The sequence below is a fragment of the Delphinus delphis genome, chromosome 12, assembly GCF_949987515.2.
Source record: "Delphinus delphis chromosome 12, mDelDel1.2, whole genome shotgun sequence".
Classification (NCBI taxonomy): domain Eukaryota; kingdom Metazoa; phylum Chordata; class Mammalia; order Artiodactyla; family Delphinidae; genus Delphinus; species Delphinus delphis.
Window position 1 is genome coordinate 60,857,749 of NC_082694.2, and position 20,624 is coordinate 60,878,372.

At 40.8% G+C, this 20,624-nt stretch overlaps 1 protein-coding gene across 3 annotated transcripts in view; it reads left to right on the forward strand.

Moving 5' to 3' along the window:
* The first annotated feature begins 726 nt into the window (after positions 1-726).
* The window catches only part of EIF2AK2 (eukaryotic translation initiation factor 2 alpha kinase 2), a 31,798-nt gene continuing 11,900 nt past the window's right edge, over positions 727-20,624 (forward strand). Inside the window, exons 1-10 of one of the 3 annotated variants that reach the window (XM_060026822.1) lie at positions 727-803; positions 7,908-8,042; positions 8,396-8,516; positions 10,458-10,606; positions 12,394-12,517; positions 12,878-12,954; positions 13,123-13,219; positions 14,773-14,807; positions 16,439-16,504; positions 18,102-18,224. In XM_060026822.1, coding sequence (XP_059882805.1) covers positions 7,924-8,042; positions 8,396-8,516; positions 10,458-10,606; positions 12,394-12,517; positions 12,878-12,954; positions 13,123-13,219; positions 14,773-14,807; positions 16,439-16,504; positions 18,102-18,224 — 911 coding nt within the window. In that variant the 5' untranslated portion in view covers positions 727-803; positions 7,908-7,923. Of the gene's footprint in view, positions 804-3,659; positions 3,811-7,907; positions 8,043-8,395; positions 8,517-10,457; positions 10,607-12,393; positions 12,518-12,877; positions 12,955-13,122; positions 13,220-14,772; positions 14,808-16,438; positions 16,505-18,101; positions 18,225-20,624 lie in introns of those variants that run through there. The other 2 variants (XM_069541280.1, XM_060026821.1) reach the window with 2 other exon arrangements.

Below are 20,624 nucleotides of genomic sequence, written 5' to 3' on the forward strand. Positions count from 1 at the left end.
CTGGGAGTGTGTCATAGTCCCTTAGGTGAGTAGGATTTCTTACAACTCTGGGACTACTGGTAAGGACTTTGGTGGTAAACTCCAGGAGGTCCCGAAGGCAGCAGGTAGCTCTCCTAACTGCTGGATTGGCTGGTACTTGATACAGCAGCTGGCAAGTACCTGTTGAATGAATGGATGGATGGGTGGAAACAGATAGGGAAATTATGCCCCCAGGCCTCTTCATCCCCAGCCTGGTTAACGTGAGGAGAAGGAGGAGGGCAAAGAAATGGTGGTTATGGGAAAAGGAATCCTGGCTTTGCCCTGGGAGAGTTAATTTACTCAGTTTTCTTCCATTAATAAAATGGAGCTGATGATATCCAGCCCCCCAACCCCATCCCAAATATTTGTGTTGAAGAGGAAACTGGAGCGTTGATCACAGAGCGCCTGCCACGTCGCGGGCCTCGGAGACCTCAACGTACTCCCCACCTCCCGGAGTACCCTGCCCGCACGGGGGCCGGGAGCACCCCCAGAAGCAGGGGTAGGGCTGCAGGGTCTTGGACGTGCCCGGTCCGCCCCGCGGTACCCCCCACGCGGACTCGGGGTGGAGGCGCCAGTTTCCCGCTATCGCTGAGCCTGTGCGGATGTGGGCTGACGTGTGCGGACCCGTACGGAGTCGTACGGACCCGTGCGGGAGGGCGGGAAGAAGGCGGAGAGGAAGGAAGGCGGAGTCCGCGGGGAAAACGAAACCGAGAGTGAACTGCCCAGACCCCGCCGAGCTTCCAGTGAGGCCGCAGCTCGCGTCCCCAGCCCGGTACTGGACTCTGGTAAGATACCCCTGACCCCTGCGCCGCCGCCTCGATAATGCTGTCCGAGGCCCTCAGCCGAGGTGCGGAGCCCTTGCTGGATCCGGGGAAAGGAGCGTGCAGCGCGGTGGGCGCTGAAAGTCATTTTCTTCCCGCGAACAATTCTTGACAGAGCAAGCGACTACTAGCCCTGGTCCGGGACGGGGGCGGGGGCGACTAGTGGAAAACGGAAGAGCCCTATGGCTTGACAGACAGATGGGAAATACGGGGGCCTGAATTGCCCAAAACATTGGCTAAAAGAATCCCCAGCCACAAATCTCTTGCCTGGGTCGTTGCAATCGTTCCCCAATTGCTCATCTTTAGCCCCCGCTCCAACTCTGTCCCCCGCCCCGCCACCTCTTCTTAATACCGTAGCCGACCGAGGGCCTTTAAGGCAGAACAGGACACCCCCGAACCCCGCTCCCCAATAGCTTCATCAGAATCCTATAAAAGGTTATTGACCTACAGACAAGGCCACCTGCTCCCTGCGTTCTGACCACACAGGCCTCATGGCTGTCCTTGGGGCAGAGCCAAGCACTGTCCTGCCTCTGGACCTCTGCACTGCCTGTTTCTTCCCGGAAAGCTCTTCCCCCAGATACAATGTCACTGTATCAGAGCAGCCTTCCCTGAACAACCTGCATGTAAGAAACCCCACTCTTCCCTTGCTGTCACCCCTACTCTGCTTTAGTTTTCAACGTAGTACTTATCACCTTGTGACATTTTTTTATGGGTTTGTCCATTTTCCTCCACTAGTAAGTTCACAAGAGCAGGGTTTTGTTCGCCAGTATAACCCAGTATGTGATAGGTATTCATTAAATCTTTGTTTTTGATTCATAAATTCTCTTTTGAATTCCAGAATATGAGACTTCCTATTGCCTGTGATTTCTTTAGTACTAAAAATGCCTTGCCAGATGGAAGCTAAAGGACAGACTCCCTGCTGTCACTTAGGAACTTAGAATCTTAGGAACTTAGAATCTTGGGCAGTTTATGCTCTTGTTCTTCTGTTTGCTTATTTGAACCTGAAGATCCTTAACACCGTTTATTCATTCAATTCATCAGATATTAGTTGAATGCACGTTGTTTGCCAAGCTTTGCACAGGTCCTTTGAGGGGGCTGGGTCCACAGGGGCTTGGGTCTGCCCTAAGGGTATCAAGGCACAGCCAAAGTAACTTCTGGGCATGAGTAAGATGGACATGTAATATTTATTAGTGATTATGATGGAGATTTCTTTTAGGAAGATGGTAACATAGTATTAAAATAAGATTTATTAAAAACAATTGAAGGGCTTCCCTGGTGGCGCAGTGGTTGAGAGTCCGCCTGCCGATGCAGGGGACATGGGTTCGTGCCCTGGTCCGGGAAGATCCCACATGCCGCGGAGCGGCTGGGCCCGGGAGCCATGGCCGCTGAGCCTGCGTGTCCGGAGCCTGTGCTCTGCAACGGGAGAGGCCATAGCAGTGAGAGGCCTGCGTACCGCAAAAAAAAAAAAAAAAAAAAAAAATTGAAAAGAAACGCCTGTTTCTTTTTTTCCAAACTTGTAAGTACTTTTTCAAAAATGCCAATTTAACTCCTTATTTGTTTACACATATATTTCACTTAAATTCAAACTGGCTTGTCATTCTGAAGATCAGCAGTTACTTAAAGTTAAAAGTGTTGAGGATTTAGGGTATTTCAATAGGACTTCAGGTTAAATAATTGCTAAGGACTCTTCCATAACTACTGTTCTGAGATCTATGACCTCCTCCAGTTGGATGTATGGTCTCATACTCGTGACTAAACTAAATGACACTTCGGTTCCTGAAAATAATGATACAGCTACAGATCCTTATCTGAAACCCTTGGGCCAGGTATGTTGTGGTACTCAGAGATTATTGGATTTTAGAAAGGCAAGGCAGTATAAATCCCATCTATTTGTAATGTTCTCAGTAGGGTTTGGGGGCAACACTCTATCATAAAACATTTCTGCAGTGAAATGTATAAATCGACAACAGAGTACGATTAAGACTCTAAATAGCTCATGTCAGTTCAGGTCTAGATGCGGGGCTACACACCCACCAAAAACAAAACAAATGAAAACAAAGTAAACCTCAGTTTTCAGTGCTTTTGCATTTTGGAATTGTAGACCAGAAGCACTGTTTATTGAGGGCCAGTGGTGTGGGAGACCCTGCTGGATGCTTTTTGTCTGATTTACTCCTCACAACAACCTGTGAATCAGGTGTTTTCATTTCTGTTTTCGGGTCATGAATCAAAGGTTCAAAGAGGTGACTCGCCCAGATCTATGTGGCTTTAAAGCATAGCCCTCTCCACAACACTAAGCGGTGATGTGAAGACAGCACCTTTGCTCAGATCTGAGCCCTCCCAGCCACCAGCATTGCTCACCCAAACCACTGCGGCAGCCCCGACTTGGTCTCCTGACTTATACTCATTCTCCACTCATCTTTTCTACACCCACCCCTCATACTCTGTTCTTTACATAACATTAGAGTGACCATTAAAAACATAAATCCAACCACATCACCCCTCTGCTGAGAACCCTCCAATAGCTTCCCACTGCAATTAGAATAACTTCCACAATCCACACCTTGGCCTTCAAGGTCTCTGTGCTGTGGCACCTGCCTACCTCTCAGACTCATTTCCCATCGTTTCCCCTTGTTCACTGTGCAGCAATCTCCTTGACCTTTTTGTCATCCCTCCAAAAGCTGTGCTGGTGCCTGCCTCCAGGCATCCTCTGCCTGAGATGGTCTTCCCCCATATCTAAGTATGGTGGACTTTCTCATCATCCAGACTTGATTTAAATATTGCCTCCTAAGAGGGGTCTTCCCTGACCACTGTATCAAAACCACCTCCCTCGTTTCTCTGCCCCCACCTATTAACACTCTTCTATCTCATAGCCCTATTTCATTTCATTGTAGCACTTCCAGCCAACTGTTATCCCCTCCTGTTACTTGTTTCTGGACTTGGTCGTCATCTTTCTTTCTTCAGTGGAATGCAGGTAGGGGCTTGATTTGTCTTGTACACATCTGTATACCCCGCATCAGAACAGTGCCTGACACTTACTAAGCATTTACCGAATGAATGAAGAAAGGATGCAAAGAAAACAGCAGATGAAGAAAAGGGAGACGGTGAGGAGGTTTAAAGTGGAGTACTTAATTTTAATGAATCATTCTGTCATTTACCTATATACTGTCCAAGTGTTCATCATTTACCACTTGTCACGGGGTGCCAGTTATACAAAGATGAGTAAGACATAGAACTAGCTCCCCAGAGAGCTCACTAACTGGTTTAAAAAGCAGTCTCGACTATGATGGGAGCTGAGCAAGGTGGGTGGCAGGCCCGTGGAGGGGTACTAGCTGCTCTCTCAGCATCAAAGAAGGATGTATTGATCCTCACAGAGGAGTGGGAATTTCCTGGTAGATAGAGGATGCAGCTATTACATTCCAAACAGAGAGAAAAGCATGTTACAAGTCATGGAGGTAAGGGAGATCTGCAGATATTTTGGTATTCATTTATTCACTATTAAGCACCTGTTATAAGCCTGTCCCCTCTTATAGCTCATGGTCTCTTTCGGAAGACAGTCGGTTAAATTAGCAATTGTAATAAAGGAGACAAGGGCTATGATAGAGCATCAAACCAGGACCTCTTCTAGGGTGTCTGGGAAGTAACATTTGAGCTAAGATCTATAGGAAGCAGGAGTTAACCAGGCAAAGCAGCATCACGGGTAGACTCCAGAGCACTTCAGGAGGGAGCGTGTTGGACAGAAGCAGTTGGGAGCCAGGAAAGAGTCAGTGGGGGAGGCATTCTTTTGAGAACTATCTCTGTGTAGGTGGAATTTAAAGCCACAAGCCTCAAGGGGATCATCAGGGGAATGAGTGTAAGTAGAGCAGAGAGATCTGAGACCTGGACCTTGACACACTATAATATTTGAAAGAAAGGATGAGGAGGAGGAACAAGGAAAGGAGACAGAGAAGGAATATCTTGTGAGGAAGGAGAGAAACCAGGAGAGGGTGGTGTCTTGGGTGTCCAAGCAAAGGAATAAGGAGGGAGAAAGGAATGAGCAGCCGTGTCACATGCTGGTTATGTGTCAAGTAGACAGGGGCTGAGAACTGACTACTGACTACTAATTTTAGAGATGGAGAAGCCATCGGTAACCTTGACAAGAACAATTTTGGTGGTTTGTGGGGGCTGCATGATTGAATTGATGTTTTGAAAAGACTATGATGTGACTCCTTTAAAAATGGAAAATAGCAGCTGTTGGTGAGGATGTGGAGAAATTGGAACCCTTGTGCGCTGCTGGTGGAAATACAAAATGGTGCAGCCACTGTGGAAAATAATTTGGCAATTCCTCATAAAGTTAAACATAAAATTACCATCTGATTCAGCAATTGCACTTGTAGGTATATACTCAAAAGATTTGAAAGTAGGGATTTGAACAGATATTTGTACAACAATGTTCATATCAGTATTGCACACAATAGCCAAAAGGTTGGAATAACTCAAGTGTTCATCAACAGATGACTGGATAAACAAAGTGTGGGATATTCATACAGTGGAATATTATTCAGCCTTAAAAAGGAAGGAAATTCTGATACGTGCTACAACATGAATGAACCTTGAAGACATTAGCTAAGTGAAATAACCAGACACAAAAGGACAAATATTGTATGATGCCACTTATATGAGGTACTTAGAATAGGCAAATTCATAGGCATAGAAAATAGAATGGTGGTTACCAGGGGCTGAGGGGGAAGGGAAATGTTTATTGTTTAATGGGTATAGACTTTCTGTTTGGGGAGATGTAAAGAGTTTTGGAGATGGATTGCAGTGGTGGCCTTACAACATTGTGAAAATGCTTTTTGCCCATGAATTGAACACGTAAAAAGGGTAAAAAGGGTAAACTTCATGTTATGTATATTTTACGACAATGAAAAAAAAGTTTAAAAAAATCATGATGGCTGCAGTGTAGAGAAGGAATTGCAGCGGCTGTGAGGAATTGGTTCTGACGTTCTTGTAGCAGTCCAGGAGTGAGATGGTGATGGCTTGAACCAGGATGGTGGCTATAGACGTCATTGAGAAGTAGAAGGATTTGGAGGACAGGACTTAGGTATAGATCAGAAGGTAGGGAAAGGACATGTCAAGAATGCCTCCCAGGTTCACGGCTTTCAGACATGGATGCACAGTGGAGTCATTTTCTGAGAAAGGAAACTCCGAACCAGCTTGAGGGAAGATTAAAAATGCAATTTTGGATCTTTTGAGTTTAAAAGTCATTCAAGTTGTCCAAGTGGAGAGGTTGGATAGAGAGATCTGAAACTCAGTAAGAGGTTCATAAATTATGTATAAACTTTAGAGTTAATGACAAATAGATGATCTTTGAAATCATGGTCATGAGAGAAATTACCTTGAGGAGAAAGTATAGAGTGAAGAGAATAGCGTCTTTGGACCAAGCCTTGGGGAAACTCCAGCATTTAAAGGCTGTGAAGATTAAGGAGTGTTAGAAAGAGTGACCATGGAAGAAGGAAAATCAGAAGAGCTTTCTAATAAGAAACGAGAGATCAACAGGGTCCGCTTTCTGCCTATGGATTTACCTATTCTGGATGTTCCACATAAATGGAATCATACGCTATGTGACCTTTTATGTCTGACTCCTTTCATTTAGCATGTTTTTGACATGTAGCTCTGTTGTAGCGTGTTTCAATACTTTATTCTTTTTATGGCTGCATAAGATCCCATGTGTGGATATAGAGCACTTTGTTTACCCTTCATCAGTTGATAGATATTTGATTTGTTTCCACTTCTGGGTTATTGTGAATAGTGCTGCTATGAATATTCCTGCATAAGTATTTCAAAACCTGTTTTTCAATTCTTTGGGTATACACCAAAGTGGTGAAATTGATGGGTCATATGGTAATTCTAAGTTTAACTTTTTGAGGAACCACCAAATTCTTTTCCACAGAGGCTGCACTACTTTACATTCCCATCAGCAATATATGAGGTTTCCAATTTCTCTATACCCTCACCAGCACATTTATTTTCTGTATTATTATTATTATTATTACCAGCCTAGTGGGTGTGAAGTAGTATCTAGTTGTGGTTTTGATTTGCATTTGTCTAATAAGTAATGATATTGAACATCTTTTCATGTGCTTGTTGGCCATTTGTATATCTTCTTTGGAGAAATGTCTGTTCAAGTCCTTTGCCTATTTTTAATTTTTTAACTCTTTTTGTTGTTGAGCTGTAAAAGTTCTTTATATATTCTGGATCCTAGGTCTTTATCAAATATATTATTTATAAAAATTCCTTTCTGTAGATTGTCTTTTCATTTTCTTCATAGTGTCCTCTGATATATAAACATTTTTAATTTTGATGAGGCCCAATTTATCTATGTATTCTTTTGTTGCTGTGCTTTTGCTGTCATATCTCAGATTCCATTGCCAAATCTAAGGTTGTGAAGATTCACCCTTATGTTTCCTTCTAAAGTTTTATAGCTTTGGCTCTTATATTTAGATTCTATATTTTTTAGATTTTGTTTGTAATTTAAATCATTGCTACTGTCTTGCTCCAGTGAGAACCATAAACAGGGGCATGATTTGCCTGCCAAGTAAATTGTCCTAAAACTGACTTCTGACAATTTCAAAGGGGGGATTTTTGGGGATTTCATAGGAGGATCAATGTCCATACAGCTAAATCCTTCATGATTTCATAAACTTTATATATACTCTCAACCTTTTTCTTCTCAACATAAATAATTATAATTCTACTCTTGCAGGCTTTTAACTTCTCAAGCAGGTGGACAGACTTGCACTTGACACTCAGTGGAAGCAGAAAGAAAAGTTACAGAGAAGGACCTCCAGCCTTTTTTTGGCCAGTTGAGTTTTGAAAGTAGAAAATCGTGGAGAAATTAGCTTGATTGTGTAGTCCTTGAGAGAGAAAGAAAGATTTTGTAATAAGTTTTCTCTGGGTTTATGTGGGACTGAGATGAGTTGTATAAAGGAGAGTCATCTTATCCTGTTTTGTCTCTTAAACTAGACTGGGATAATTATATAAAGTATGTTCTGAGTGTATCACCTCTTTCAAACATCTCTCTTATTGTAGGTTACTGTAGGAAAAAATGGCCAGTGGTCGTTCACCATGTTTCTATATAGAAGAACTTAATAAGTACCAACAAAGGAACACTGCAGTACTTAAGTATTGTGAACTATCTAAGACAGGACCTCCACATAACTTAAGGTAAGTTGCTATAAAAAAGGGTATATCCCTAGAAAATATGAACTGGGAGAATGGCAGCTCTGGCACAATTTTGAAGTCAATTCTTTAGCTTGAGAGCAAAGTTGCCAGAGAGTACTGTCTTCTTGATGTAAAGTGGTAACTTCAGAGGACTCCAGAGAAAAAAGAGGGTTTAAGCCTTTCCATGCTTCAAGATGATATGCTATTTTGCTGTTTGGGGGTGACTGCTTGAATTTTATGTGGAACATAGGTTAAAATTTTCGAAGGTAGTCATAGGAAGCAGTGGTGATCAGAACACTTGTTGTTAGATAATGCATGAATTTTATGATATTTTGTGAATTTTTCTTTGAAATTAGGTTTACCTATCAAGTTACAATAGATGGCAGAGAATTTCCAAAGGCTGAAGGTAGATCAAAGAAGGAAGCCAAAAATGCTGCAGCCAAATTAGCTTTTGAAATAATTAGTAAAGAACAGAAGGTGAGTAATTACCTTTTTTTCCTAGTGAAAGGGAACTCAGAAATATCTATGGTATTTTTCTCTGTGAGGAAATACTTATATGCAGAATAAAGAAATTTACAACTTCTTTTGCTTTCAAAGTTTCGTTCAGTCTTTTTCCTGGCCCCATTTCTGTAGAACCCTGAATGAGAGGTACACCTATGGAAGAGTGGGAAAAATGGGACAATACTATTTAGAGTGCCAGCAGCAGTGACATACTCTAAGGAAACAGTGAGAAATGAACTAACAGGTTCTGGAAGGAGCTCCTCCACCTAATTGAGGGAATGCAGTGAAAAAGGACAGAGATAGAAGTGACCATGAGGAGAATGATCTATATGGAGGGCAGATGATGAAGAACCAACATATGTATAATTGGTATCCCTGAAGATTAGAACAGAGTAACTAGTACAGAAAAAGCTGTCTGAAGAGACTTCAGTAGAAAGCATTTCTGAAATAAAGAAAGACCTGGCTTCAGATTAAAACAACTCAGCAACTAAACAGATACAGAAAAATACAGAACCACCAAGAACAACATCAGCCCTTGTGAAAGTACTGAGCTCCAGGGGTCAAGAAAGAAACCTATGAGCATCTAGGCAGAAAAAATTATATAAAATGTAAAAATGAAAAAAAAATATCATGCTGTTCACAGCACCATTAAAAACTAGGAGACATTGGAGCAGCAGCTGTAAAATGAGACAAGAAGTCATTTTACATGTGGGACAAAAGTGGATCATTCTCAGATTTTGAAAATCTTGAAAAATTTTAGTATTCAAGATATTTTCTTGAAAAATCTTACTTGAAGGGACTTCCCTGGCGGTCCAGTGGTTAAGACTCCGTGCTTCCACAGCAGGGGGCACAGGCTCAATCCCTGGCCTGAGAACTAACATCCCTCATGCCATGCGCTGCAGCCAAAAAGAAAAGAAAAAAAAATTTTTTTTTCTTTAATTAAAAAAAAAAATCTAAGTTAAAGATGTCACCCTTCTAATCAAAATTGAGAAAAGTAAATCAGGCAAAAACCACAAACTTATAAATTGTTAAAGAGCCAGAAAACCAAGTCAAGAAGTTAGAAAAGGGGGCTTCCCTGGTGGCGCAGTGGTTGAGAGTCCGCCTGCCGATGCAGGGGACACGGGTTTGTGCCCTGGTCTGGGAAGATCCCACATGCCGCGGAGTGGCTGGGCCCGTGAGCCATGGCCGCTGAGCCTGCCCGTCCGGAGCCTGTGCTCTGCAACGGGAGAGGCCACGACAGTGAGAGGCCAGCGTACCGCCAAAAAAAAAAAAAAAAAAAAAAGAAGTTAGAAAAGGAACAGTAGAATACCTTTCCCCACAAAAAAGCAGAAGAAAGACAGTGATAACAATAAGGGCAGAAATTAATGTGAAAAAAACCAAAGAAATAATAAAGAAGATAAGTAGAATCAAAAGTTCTTTGACAAAGTTAACAAAGTAGAAAAACTTTGGACAAGATTTTGTCAGATTAAGAATTTTAAAAGGGACAGATAACAATGGAAGGAGTAATGCTATTATGTTCATGTTTCCTATGAAGTTATGATCCAGGATATAGCTTTACTTTGATATTTGTTGTCTTGTTCTTTGAGATTTACAAAGGGCACAGCAAACCAGAAAATGTTATAGAGTTTTACCGGATAAACAAGAAAATTGACTATTTTGTTTTTCTTTATGAAACTATAAAAGGGAAATGGCTGATTTCTTTTCTCCTGTTAAAATTTATCCTTGTGGGTTTTTTCTGGCAGAGGAAGACATATACTTATACTTTTATTAAAGTATTATAGTAGGGAAATCCATAAACTCGAAGTGGTCTTTCAAATTATTCATTTAGTAATTTTATTAGACAAAAAATAGTAATTTTATTAGACAAAATAAATTTTGGTTATCATCTATATTAAACAAAACATTTCTTTCTTTTAGGCCGCTAGTCCTTCATCACTGCAGACAGGAGATCCTTCAGAAGTACCACCCATTGAGAATTACATAGGCCGTGTTAATACGATTGCCCAGAAGAAAAACCTATCTGTAATTTATGAAGAATGTGAATCGAAGGACAGTGGGCCCGATAAGTGAGATGTCGTGCTTTTCCTTCTGTTTCATTGTATCTAAGCAACAGAACAGGCTTATTTTCATGTCTCATTTTCTGGAAATATCTGTCCTTTTTCGTATGTTCTGCAGAAAAGGTTTTATATGACTTACAAGCAATGGGACATCTTTGTAATTAAAATATTGAAATGCTTAATTGGTGAAGACTTGGGACCCATATCCCATAATTGATCAAATCTGAGGAATCCTTTATTTCTGAGGTATATCTGGATGGTTTAGTCTGTAGGAAGCCTAAGAGTGGGGTGCCCCTGCTGCAGGGTGGGGTGCCCCTGCTGCAGGGTTGTGAAAATCTTCCCATCCCTGAGGTCACAGTGGCAGTCACTGTGTGAAAACATCTCTGCCACACGTGTGGAATGACTCTCTTTCCACCCTTGTCAGAGTAGAGCTGTTTGTCCAGGTGTTTGCCCTTCAGATTTGATTAACTGATGTCACTCTCTAAACAAATACCATGTATTAGAAGGAATGGGCTTTCACCCTGGACTGTGCGGAGACCAGGATTTGAGGGATGTGATGAGGGGGACAGATGAGAGCGTCAGTCAGAGATATTGAGAATGTCACCAGTGAGCTAAGACTTTGGACGTGAGGAAGAAGAATCGATTTGAACTGGGAAAAGCAGAAAGCAAATGAGCACGAGGGAGATTGTTTCTCAGCTACAACCAACCAGTTAAATGAGGGAGAAGGAAAAAATATCTAAATGGCAAATAGTCCAAACAACCACTTTAGGATACTGTCCTCGGAATTGACTCAGCTATGGATGCTTTACTTTTCACCCTGATGGATTTTAGGCCAGAACTAGGAAGAGAAAAATGTGATAGGATTCATTGGAGTGAAATATTCAAAAGTGAATTCTGTGAGTCAATCTCAATAAATTAAGAGGCTATTTTATTTTCCCGTAGCTCACCTGTTTGGTTTCTTTGAATTAAGGGCTTTAACATTCGATCGCTGAAAGAGAGAATTCTATTTAGGTAGTGCTGGAGAAAAATAGGAGCCCTAGAAATGATCCAGTCACTCAGCCCAGCTCCCTAACTTTCCCTTCAGAGCCTAGCGGGGAAGACTCACCCTGGTAGGGTGTGTTTCCCTCTGTGACAAATCATACTGGAATAATTCTGTAGCACTGCATGGTAACTCCACGATAAGTTCTTATATAATTGTCCAAGGATCCTTGCCTAACCACAGGCATCCTTACAGCTCATATGAGGAGGGGGTGACTTCAGCATGGGGCTTTTGCACTGTGAGGATTTTCTTAGGTGTTTGTGCACATGAGCAGGGGGCAGAAAAGGCTAAAGTTAGAGCTGAAGTTAGGGATGCTTTGCCCATCTCCTACAAAAACACTCTAACCTTATTATTTCTCCTGTAGAAGCCCCACTTCCTCTACTGGCTTTTTCTTTCCAGTTGAACATCTCTGAAAAATTCATTGGATCTGTCTTCCTTCTCTGCCTCCATGTCTTTTGACTTTTGGGGAATTTTAAAAAATCACCACTTGGTACCTTAATGCCAGATGTTTCAATGAAGCAACAAAGAGCAGTTGCCTGGAAAATGCAAGCTGAGATGTTAGCCAATCCTGGTTATTCTGGCAAACTGGTCAGCCATCTCACTGAAGGTTTAAATTAAAGAAGAAATGAACTATGAAGCCACCTATTAAATTAGTGTTATATTATGCCTTTGTTAATGTGTGTTTTTTTTTCTGAATCATGAGTTAGATTTACTGTTTTTTGGTATTTGGGTTAATACTGTTTATCATTTCTCCTAGATTTCATTATAAATGCAAAATTGGACAGAATGAATATGGTATTGGTATAGGTTCCACTAAACAGGAGGCAAAACAATTGGCTGCTAAACTGGCTTATGAAAAGATACAGTCAGAAAATTTAATGGTATGTACTGCCTTTGGATTTAATTTTTATATTTTAAAATTCTTTCTGAAGTTGATTTGAGGTTAGATGATGTTTAGATGATGCCAAGACAGCCAATCACATAGCAAAAGGATTCCTCCATTCTGTGTCCCCAAAATGAGCCATGAACCATGGGACCACGAGGCCCCAGAGGGATCACGGTTCTGTTGACAACTCAGGGTTGTTTTTTTAAATCCAGATCAAACATCCATAAAAAATGTATTAACCCCATAATTCTTTATGGCTGTGAGTTTGGTAAATGTGGGGAAATAAATGTGGTAGTTGGTTGCCAGAGACTGAGTCACTATGGAGAGGTAATTTAGTTGCACTTAAATCTTTCAGAAAGCTGACGCGTCCTCTCGTTGTTTCAATACTGTGTGTGGTGATGTCCAAAGCAACTCTTCAGCGACAAACACATCGTAAGTGTGGAGAAACGGTTGTGTTATTTAGCAGATTCAAATTGTAGCCTGAAAGAGCAAATATTTATGAAAATGTTTAATGTTTAAGGAGAAGTTAGAAAAAGCAATTACTGATCAACAAAAAATAGGCAAAATTCATAAACTAATAGTTGTCCCCTTTTCTTCTAGTGCTTCTGAATCACCATCTGAAAATGACTTCTCAACAAGTGAAACGGAAAGCAATGATAACAGTGACGCAGTAGACAAGTCTTTCCAATCTCCAGAGGTATAGTATTAATCTCTATGCTTCCTAGTTAATCTTATTTTCCTTTGTGTTTCTCCATTTAAAAATGACCTCCAGTACCCAACCATAATTTTTCTATTTTTTTCTCATGTGTTCTTACTAAATCAAAATATTTTGCAGCCTTTTCACTCTCTCCTTTCTTTATTAACTCCCATTCTTCACATGCAAAATTCTTCTATTCTTCACTCCCATCTTTCTCCCCCTACTCACCTTTGTATTTTCATATATTTTCTATGATCTGGCTTCAGCTTTTCTATCAATTGGATAGTACTTAAAAGTTTTATGAATAGAGTTCTGCTTCTGTTTTAAAAAACTAGAACTAAACTTAAAAACTAAACTTAAAAATCAGATAGTTTTTGTGGTGATGATTAGTGTTTATCAAAGTTATCCTATTTATAAAGAACTACAAGCAAATCAATAAGAAAAAGATAAGCAACTCAGTAAAAAAATGTACAAAAGAGCTGAACAGACAGTTCAGAGAAGCAATACCCAAATGGGCAACAGACAAAGTATGAAAAGATGCTTTACTTCATAATAATCAGGAAAATGCAAATCAAAACAACAGTTAGATACCATTTTAAACCCATCCATTTGAGTCTGGTTATACTAAGTGTTAGCACAGCTCTGTTGCTGTTATAACCATTATATGCTGCTGGTGGATGTATAAATTGGTACAGCCCTCTTAGAGAGCAATTTGGCAACATGTGGTAGACTTGAGGGTGTGCCAGCTGTACCACCAAACAGTTCTGTTCCTAGGTACATCTTCTAGAGAAACATGGGTATGTGTGCATATAGAAACATGTATAAGCATGTTCTTTGCAAAATTGTTTGTAATAGAAGATACTGGAAACAATATTGTCCATGAACAGAATGTCTGAATTTATCATAATGTAGTCACTGTGCAAAACTGAGGCTGGCAGGTGATATGAGCTCAAGAAATCTTAGTCTGGTGTTCGCAGTCTGTGTCAGTATATATTAAAATTGGTAAAAAACCACAAAACCTAACAGAATGAAAGTGAATATGAGCGAAGAAGAGCTATATGATATTAATTTTTGAGAGATATATCAAAGACTCCTTTTTTGGCTAAATGTTAAAATTAAATTATTAATTTGTCCTAAAAATGACAATATTTTAAACTAGATCTCTGGGCCACACTTGTGTCTTTACTAGCAGTGTGAGTGATTGTGATGCACACCTTCTTGCTAAGATCTGCTGGCCAGAGGATCACCTAGGAGGCCATATTCTATACCTGGAAAATCAGTGCTTCTGCAGAACATGCCCTACAATTTGGCTTTTTTGACCTTCCTGCCATATCTGTCTGGTTGCTAAAATCGGTGAGAACTTTGATATAGCCAAGTGCAGTGAAAGCAGGGCTTAGTGAGAGCATACAAATTGATGAGGTTGTTAATCTAAGGACAAAGAAATGTGATCAAAGAACCATCTAGATATACAGGAGAAAGGATGGCAAGAAAAAGCAAGATACTTAATTTAATCATCCGAAACTATTGATATTCTCCATTTTCTTTTATTATAGAACAGTTCCAGAAATAATCCCAGAAAGGTGAAGAGGTGAGTATCATTATGCATTGAACATGTTTTGAAATGTAGTTTTATTTCAGACTTAGTTTATTAGCCTTATTTATTAAGTCTTCAGTATTTGTAGGGTACTATATGCCCTTATTTGAGTGGAGTTTCAGAGTAGAAAGCATAATTAAGGCTCACTGAAATCTTGAAATCTACAAACAATACTTTTAAATACGTGGAGAACTCTTTGAACATACACACACACTACACTGTAGACATAAAGGCCTATGGGGCTATTGGTCGAGTAATTGATTAAGGGCATTATTTTGGACGAGGCTGACACAGGAAATGGGTTTGCAGAGATGTTTTCACGAGAAGTGCATAATGGGAATTCCCTGGCGGTCCAGTGGTTAAGACTCTGTGCTTTCACTACGGGAGCCTAGGTTCAATCCCTGGTGGGGGAACTAAGATCCCACAGGTGTGTGGCACGGCCAAAACACGCACGCACACACACACACACACGCACGCACACACACACAATAGAGAAGTGCATTATTTTGCAGATAAGCAGGTAGAGTAGAAATGGTATCATAACTTGGGGAAGAAAAAAAAGACCAAATGTTATGTAAATTATGGTGACTTGGTTTCTTGAACTGAAAAGAAAAGCAAGGACGTCAGTATAGTCAGCAGTGAGAGTGAGATGGCAGCAGGAGCCATTATAAGGCACCAGTACATTCCAAACAGTAGGCGATGTTTGCAGAGAGATGATGCCTGATGCGGGTATTTGAATGAAGATGGGAGAGGTCTGTGTGTGAGATGATCAGGCTGTCAGTCGTGGTTCTAGTGTCAGGGAGGAGGAAGGAGGAGCGTTTGTGAGACAGACTGTAAAGGAAGAGTAGGCATGACTTGAGGGAACTGAGTTACAGAACTGGTTGAAGAAGATGCAAAGGAAAAAAGATACAAAGATTGTTCCTTGTGGATGAGATGCTGACAAGAGTCATGGCACTGATGCTGTTAAGGGAGTTGAAGACTTGACGGCTTAGGGGAGAGATAGCAGTTTGTATTTGTTTAGTTTTAGGTGGTATTTGAACTTCCAGTTGTAGGAGGCTTACCACCAGCAAGGAATAAAGGTCAAAGGAAACACAACCAGGATGAGAGTCCAAAGAGATATATTTCCTGAGGTTTTGAGTCTAGAGGGAGAAAAAGAGAGGCCAGCGGCATGCTGACAATGAATGTGTTAAGGCCAAAAGAGGAACCAAGAAAGGAGTGAAAAATAGAGGACAGAGAACCATATTGTTTCTAAAGAAAAAGGTTAGTATCTGCTACCTCATTATTCTAATAGTTGACTCAAAATATAAAAAGCCGGGGCTTCCTTGGTGGCGCAGTGGTTGAGAGTCCGCCTGCCAATGCAGGGGACACAGGTTCGTGCCCCGGTCCGGGAGGATCCCACATGCCACAGAGCGGCTGGGCGCGTGAGCCATGGCCGCTGAGCCTGCGCGTCCGGAGCCTGTGCTCCGCAACAGGAGAGGCCACAACAGTGAGAGGCCCGCGTACTGCAAAAAAAAAAAATATATATATATATATATATATAAAGCCTAGTGCGACATGAAACCTACTAACATAAACAAGTTACATTGATTTCAGTTTTGAGTTTACGGGCTTCTCTTAACTTTTAGATCTTTGGCACCTAGATTTGACTCTCCTGTGAAGACGGAAGAAAGCATGTATACTGTGGACTCCAGGTAAGAGGGAAAACTGTGAAAAAGAATTTGTTTAAGGATACATTTGCTCCTCTGACAAAAGTTTCTTAAGGGACTGTTGAACATCAGGCAGGTTAAATTATATTTCTACCTGAACTGTTTAATTGTTTTAGCACAATCAGGCCCACAAAGGATCATTGTCTCTTGGAGGAACACAATTTAGATGTATCCAAATGGAATGTGGTAATTGTAGATCTGTGTGATACTCAGGTGGATTTCTCTGACATCTATGGAAGGTTTTAATATTGAAAGCAAATGTTTCTATAAACCAGTGATTTTTTTTTTTCAACAAAAGTACTCCTGCAGGAATCAGAGTAGATCCACTTGGATCTGTATTCCATTTTCCAGCTCCATAGCAGATTTCACTTTGAAAAGGGGTTGCTTTTGTGATAGATCATGTGTTTGGGCTTAAATAAAGTATCTAAAACAAAGGAGGCCTATTTGCAACAGGGGGACATTGAATATGAGCTTAAAAAATAATAAAGAATCACCAAATATTTAATAAGTACCTAGTATATACCTGGCACTGTGCTGGACATTGGATTTATAGCAGGAACAAATAGAAACAGCTCCTGCCCTCCTGGAGTTTTGAGGGGATGATGATTACATGAAAAAGTCTGTAATTACAAACCGTGGTCAGAGGTCTGAAGGAAAAGCCATGACATGGTTAGAAATGAAAGCAGAACCCTTGGATGTAGAGTGAGGGGCGAGGCAAAGCTTTCTCTGGGGTCACATTTGTGGGGAGGCCCTGAGCTTCTGCAGAAGAGCATGTGGGAAGGTGAAGGTGGGAAAGGTGATGTGAACGTCGGAGGAGCGGAGACAAGGCCGTGTGCTGGGAGGGCAGTGAGCAAGGGCCCGGGGCCATGAGACCAGCTGGAGAGGGAGGCAGGGCCAAACAGGTGGCCCCTTGTAGCCCATGCAAGGACTTTCTGGGCTTTGCTGAATGCAGGGGCAGGCTATGGGAGGATCTAGGCAATAAACAGATGTGATCAGACTTAGTGTTTATCACACTGGTTGCTTTGTGGATCACGGATTGGAGCGGAGGAAGGAGGGGAAGTGGAGTGTCCAGTGAACAAAGTTCTGCGGGAGTCTGATGGAAGTTTGGACTGAAGGGAAAAGGTGGGCAGACACCAGCAGATGTGTTTTAGAAGGAGAATTGGCAGAGTTAATGATGGAATGTGGGGCATGAGGGAGAGGGGAAACCCAAGGAGTTGCCAACGTAGGCAGGCTCAGAGCATGTGCTCATTTCTCTTGTAACAGCTTGGTGGTAGCCGGGGAACACAGTGTGGCACTGTTTTCTAAAGTTTTATACTTGGGATAAGATTCTTTACCATGGCTTTTGTTTAACCAGAAGGTGACTGACTCTCAGGGGTGATCTGTTATGTAGGGATGGGAAGAGGGAAGACCTATCCTTTGCAATTCAAGAATTTCTGTGAAATGGATCCTTCTTATTCAGAAGAGGAGAGTCCTGCTTATTAGACAGTCCATTTCACCAGTGCTGTTAAGGGAAAGTGGGAGGGTGGGAGTGGGGAGCAGCGAACCCTGAACCTCAGAATAACAGTAACGTTCATCTTTCAAGGTTTATCAGAGATTTTACAGAAATAACACCAATTGGCGAAGGTGGATTTGGCCAAGTTTTCAAAGCCAAACACAAAATTGACGAGAAGACTTATGTTATTAAATGTGTTAAATATAATAACGAGTAAGTAGTAATATTTTATTTTTTTGAATGGGAAGGTGTTTTGAATCTGCAACTATTCTTTTTTATGTATCTCTCTTCTGCACTAGCGTATTATTATTATTTTTTAATCCTCCTTAAAAATGTCATTCTACCATGAGGAGCTTGGCTTACTCTGAAATGATCTCACTTTACCGTGGTTACTTCAATTAAAAAATGGATATACCACTGATCATCCTTTTGAGGCCGTCTTGATGAAAACTAAAGTTATAAAATCATTTAGCTTAAGATGACCTTCGAGATTTTGTAGTTTCATCTCCTTATCTTAACAGATGAGGGGACTGAGATCCAAAGATATGAACTGATTTGACAAAGGTAAAAGCTAGTGGGTGTTCGTTGTCTATTATTGCATAATCCACCACTCCAAAATGTCGTGGCTTAAAAACACCTAGTTATTACTATCTCTAGTGGTCCTGTGAGTTGATTGTGCTCATCTGGGCCATTCTTCATGCATTTGCAGTTAGGAGCTTGACAAGGCTGGACATCGGAGATGGCTCTCTCACATGGCTAGCGGTGGTGCTGGCTGTGGCTACAAGTCCCACTGGCACTTGTTAACCAGAGCACCTCCACGTGGCCCCTTTATGTGGTCTTGGCTTTTCACAGCTTAGTTGTTGGGTTCTGAGGACTGTCCCAGAGCAACTCATCCCAGGAGGGAGCAGTCTTGGAAGTTCCACATTATATTGGTTAAACAGAGTCACTAAGAGCAGCTCGAGGGGAGGGCAAATAGACTACTTCTTACTCTGAGGAGTGGATGCAAGTATGTGGAGAGAAGGAATTCCTGATGACCATATTGGACACTATCTATTGTGGTAACAAAGTGGAGATTTAGAGCTCATTCTCTGGAATACCAGTCTGCTGTGTTCCCACTATATACCAGTGCGTCCCATGTTTGCCTTACGTATTATCTGTGCCCTTCCCAAGCCCCACCCCACTCCAATTACTGGATAGCAGAACTCCTTCAGGAAGGAAAACACAGAGGAAGCAGGTCTTAAATCACATGTTCACCAGTCTTGCTTGTTGTTTTCTGGCAGTTGTTAACTATTTGTAACTTGGCCGGACTGATCCCTCAAGGACTAGAGAAAGACATGGAAAAGGGATATGGGTGAAGGAAAATGACATGAGCAAAGGAGAAGCAGGCATGGTGTCCCAGGTGTTCTTCATCTAGTTAAACCAACCTACTTTCTGTCCCATGGACAGAAAGCCTTGCAGTTGAAATACCTTCATACCTACTCGGCATCAAAACAAGGCTTTTTCCTTCTTCATCGTTTTGCTTAACAGAAATGAAATACGGTTGTTCCTTCTCTCCCCTAACATCTTTTTTAATGGTCATACTTAATTATGATAAGGGTGCAATGTCTTGGACATTTCTAGTGGCTTCATAAATTGGTAAAACATAAATTGGTGAAAAATACACTTGGAGATATTAATCTAGAGCCATAAAAATGTTTAGATGCTTTGACCCATGGATTTCCTATCTGGGAACCTATTCCAAGGATATTACCCAGATTATGGGAAAAGCTATTCAAGAAGATAAAAATCACAATCACAATGTCATTTATAGCAGTGAGAAATTAGAGCAAACAAAATATTCAGCAATGAAGAAATGATTAAGTATGTTTTGTTCTCTCCCCTGATCAATGGCTATTTTGCAGTCATTAAAAATGAGGGTTATGTACTGTAAATATTATACATGAAATAGTATGATGCTGGAAGTTGCTTTAGAATAATCCAGGGGGAAGATGAGGAAGTAGGTAAGAGTATAAATGAAACAAGATTGGCCAGGAGTTAATAACTGTTTTATCTGATGAAACAGTGATGGCCAGGTAGGGGCTCATTCTACTATTTCCTCTACTTCTTTATACTTTTGAAATCTTACATTAAAAACTTTATACATGATGGTTATACAGATTGTATAATAATCAGGAAAATTTTAAAGCTAATACATTATATAGAAAAAAATAGGATAAAAATATACCCTATAATTACAAATATGTAAACATGTATATGAAGAAAGACTATAATAAATAATCTAAAATAATAAATGATTATGTTAGAATTGCGTTGACATATGAGTAATTTTTTTCTTTATTTTTATAAATTTTACATCATGTAGAACTTTTCAAATTAAAAAAAGAAATTATAAAATGTTTGCTTATTTTCTCATCCTTGAAATCACAAATTTATTTATTCCATTTGGCATAGAATTGTCATAGCTCTTGACTACACATCCCTGTAAAGCTTCCACATTGTGCAATGAAATTTCAGTCTCTCTGCATAGATCACCCCCTTTGTGTACTTTTGCCACACACTGAAAATTCTGAATTAGATTCTTCATGCTGCTTGTGTTACCTACCACTTCTGCCC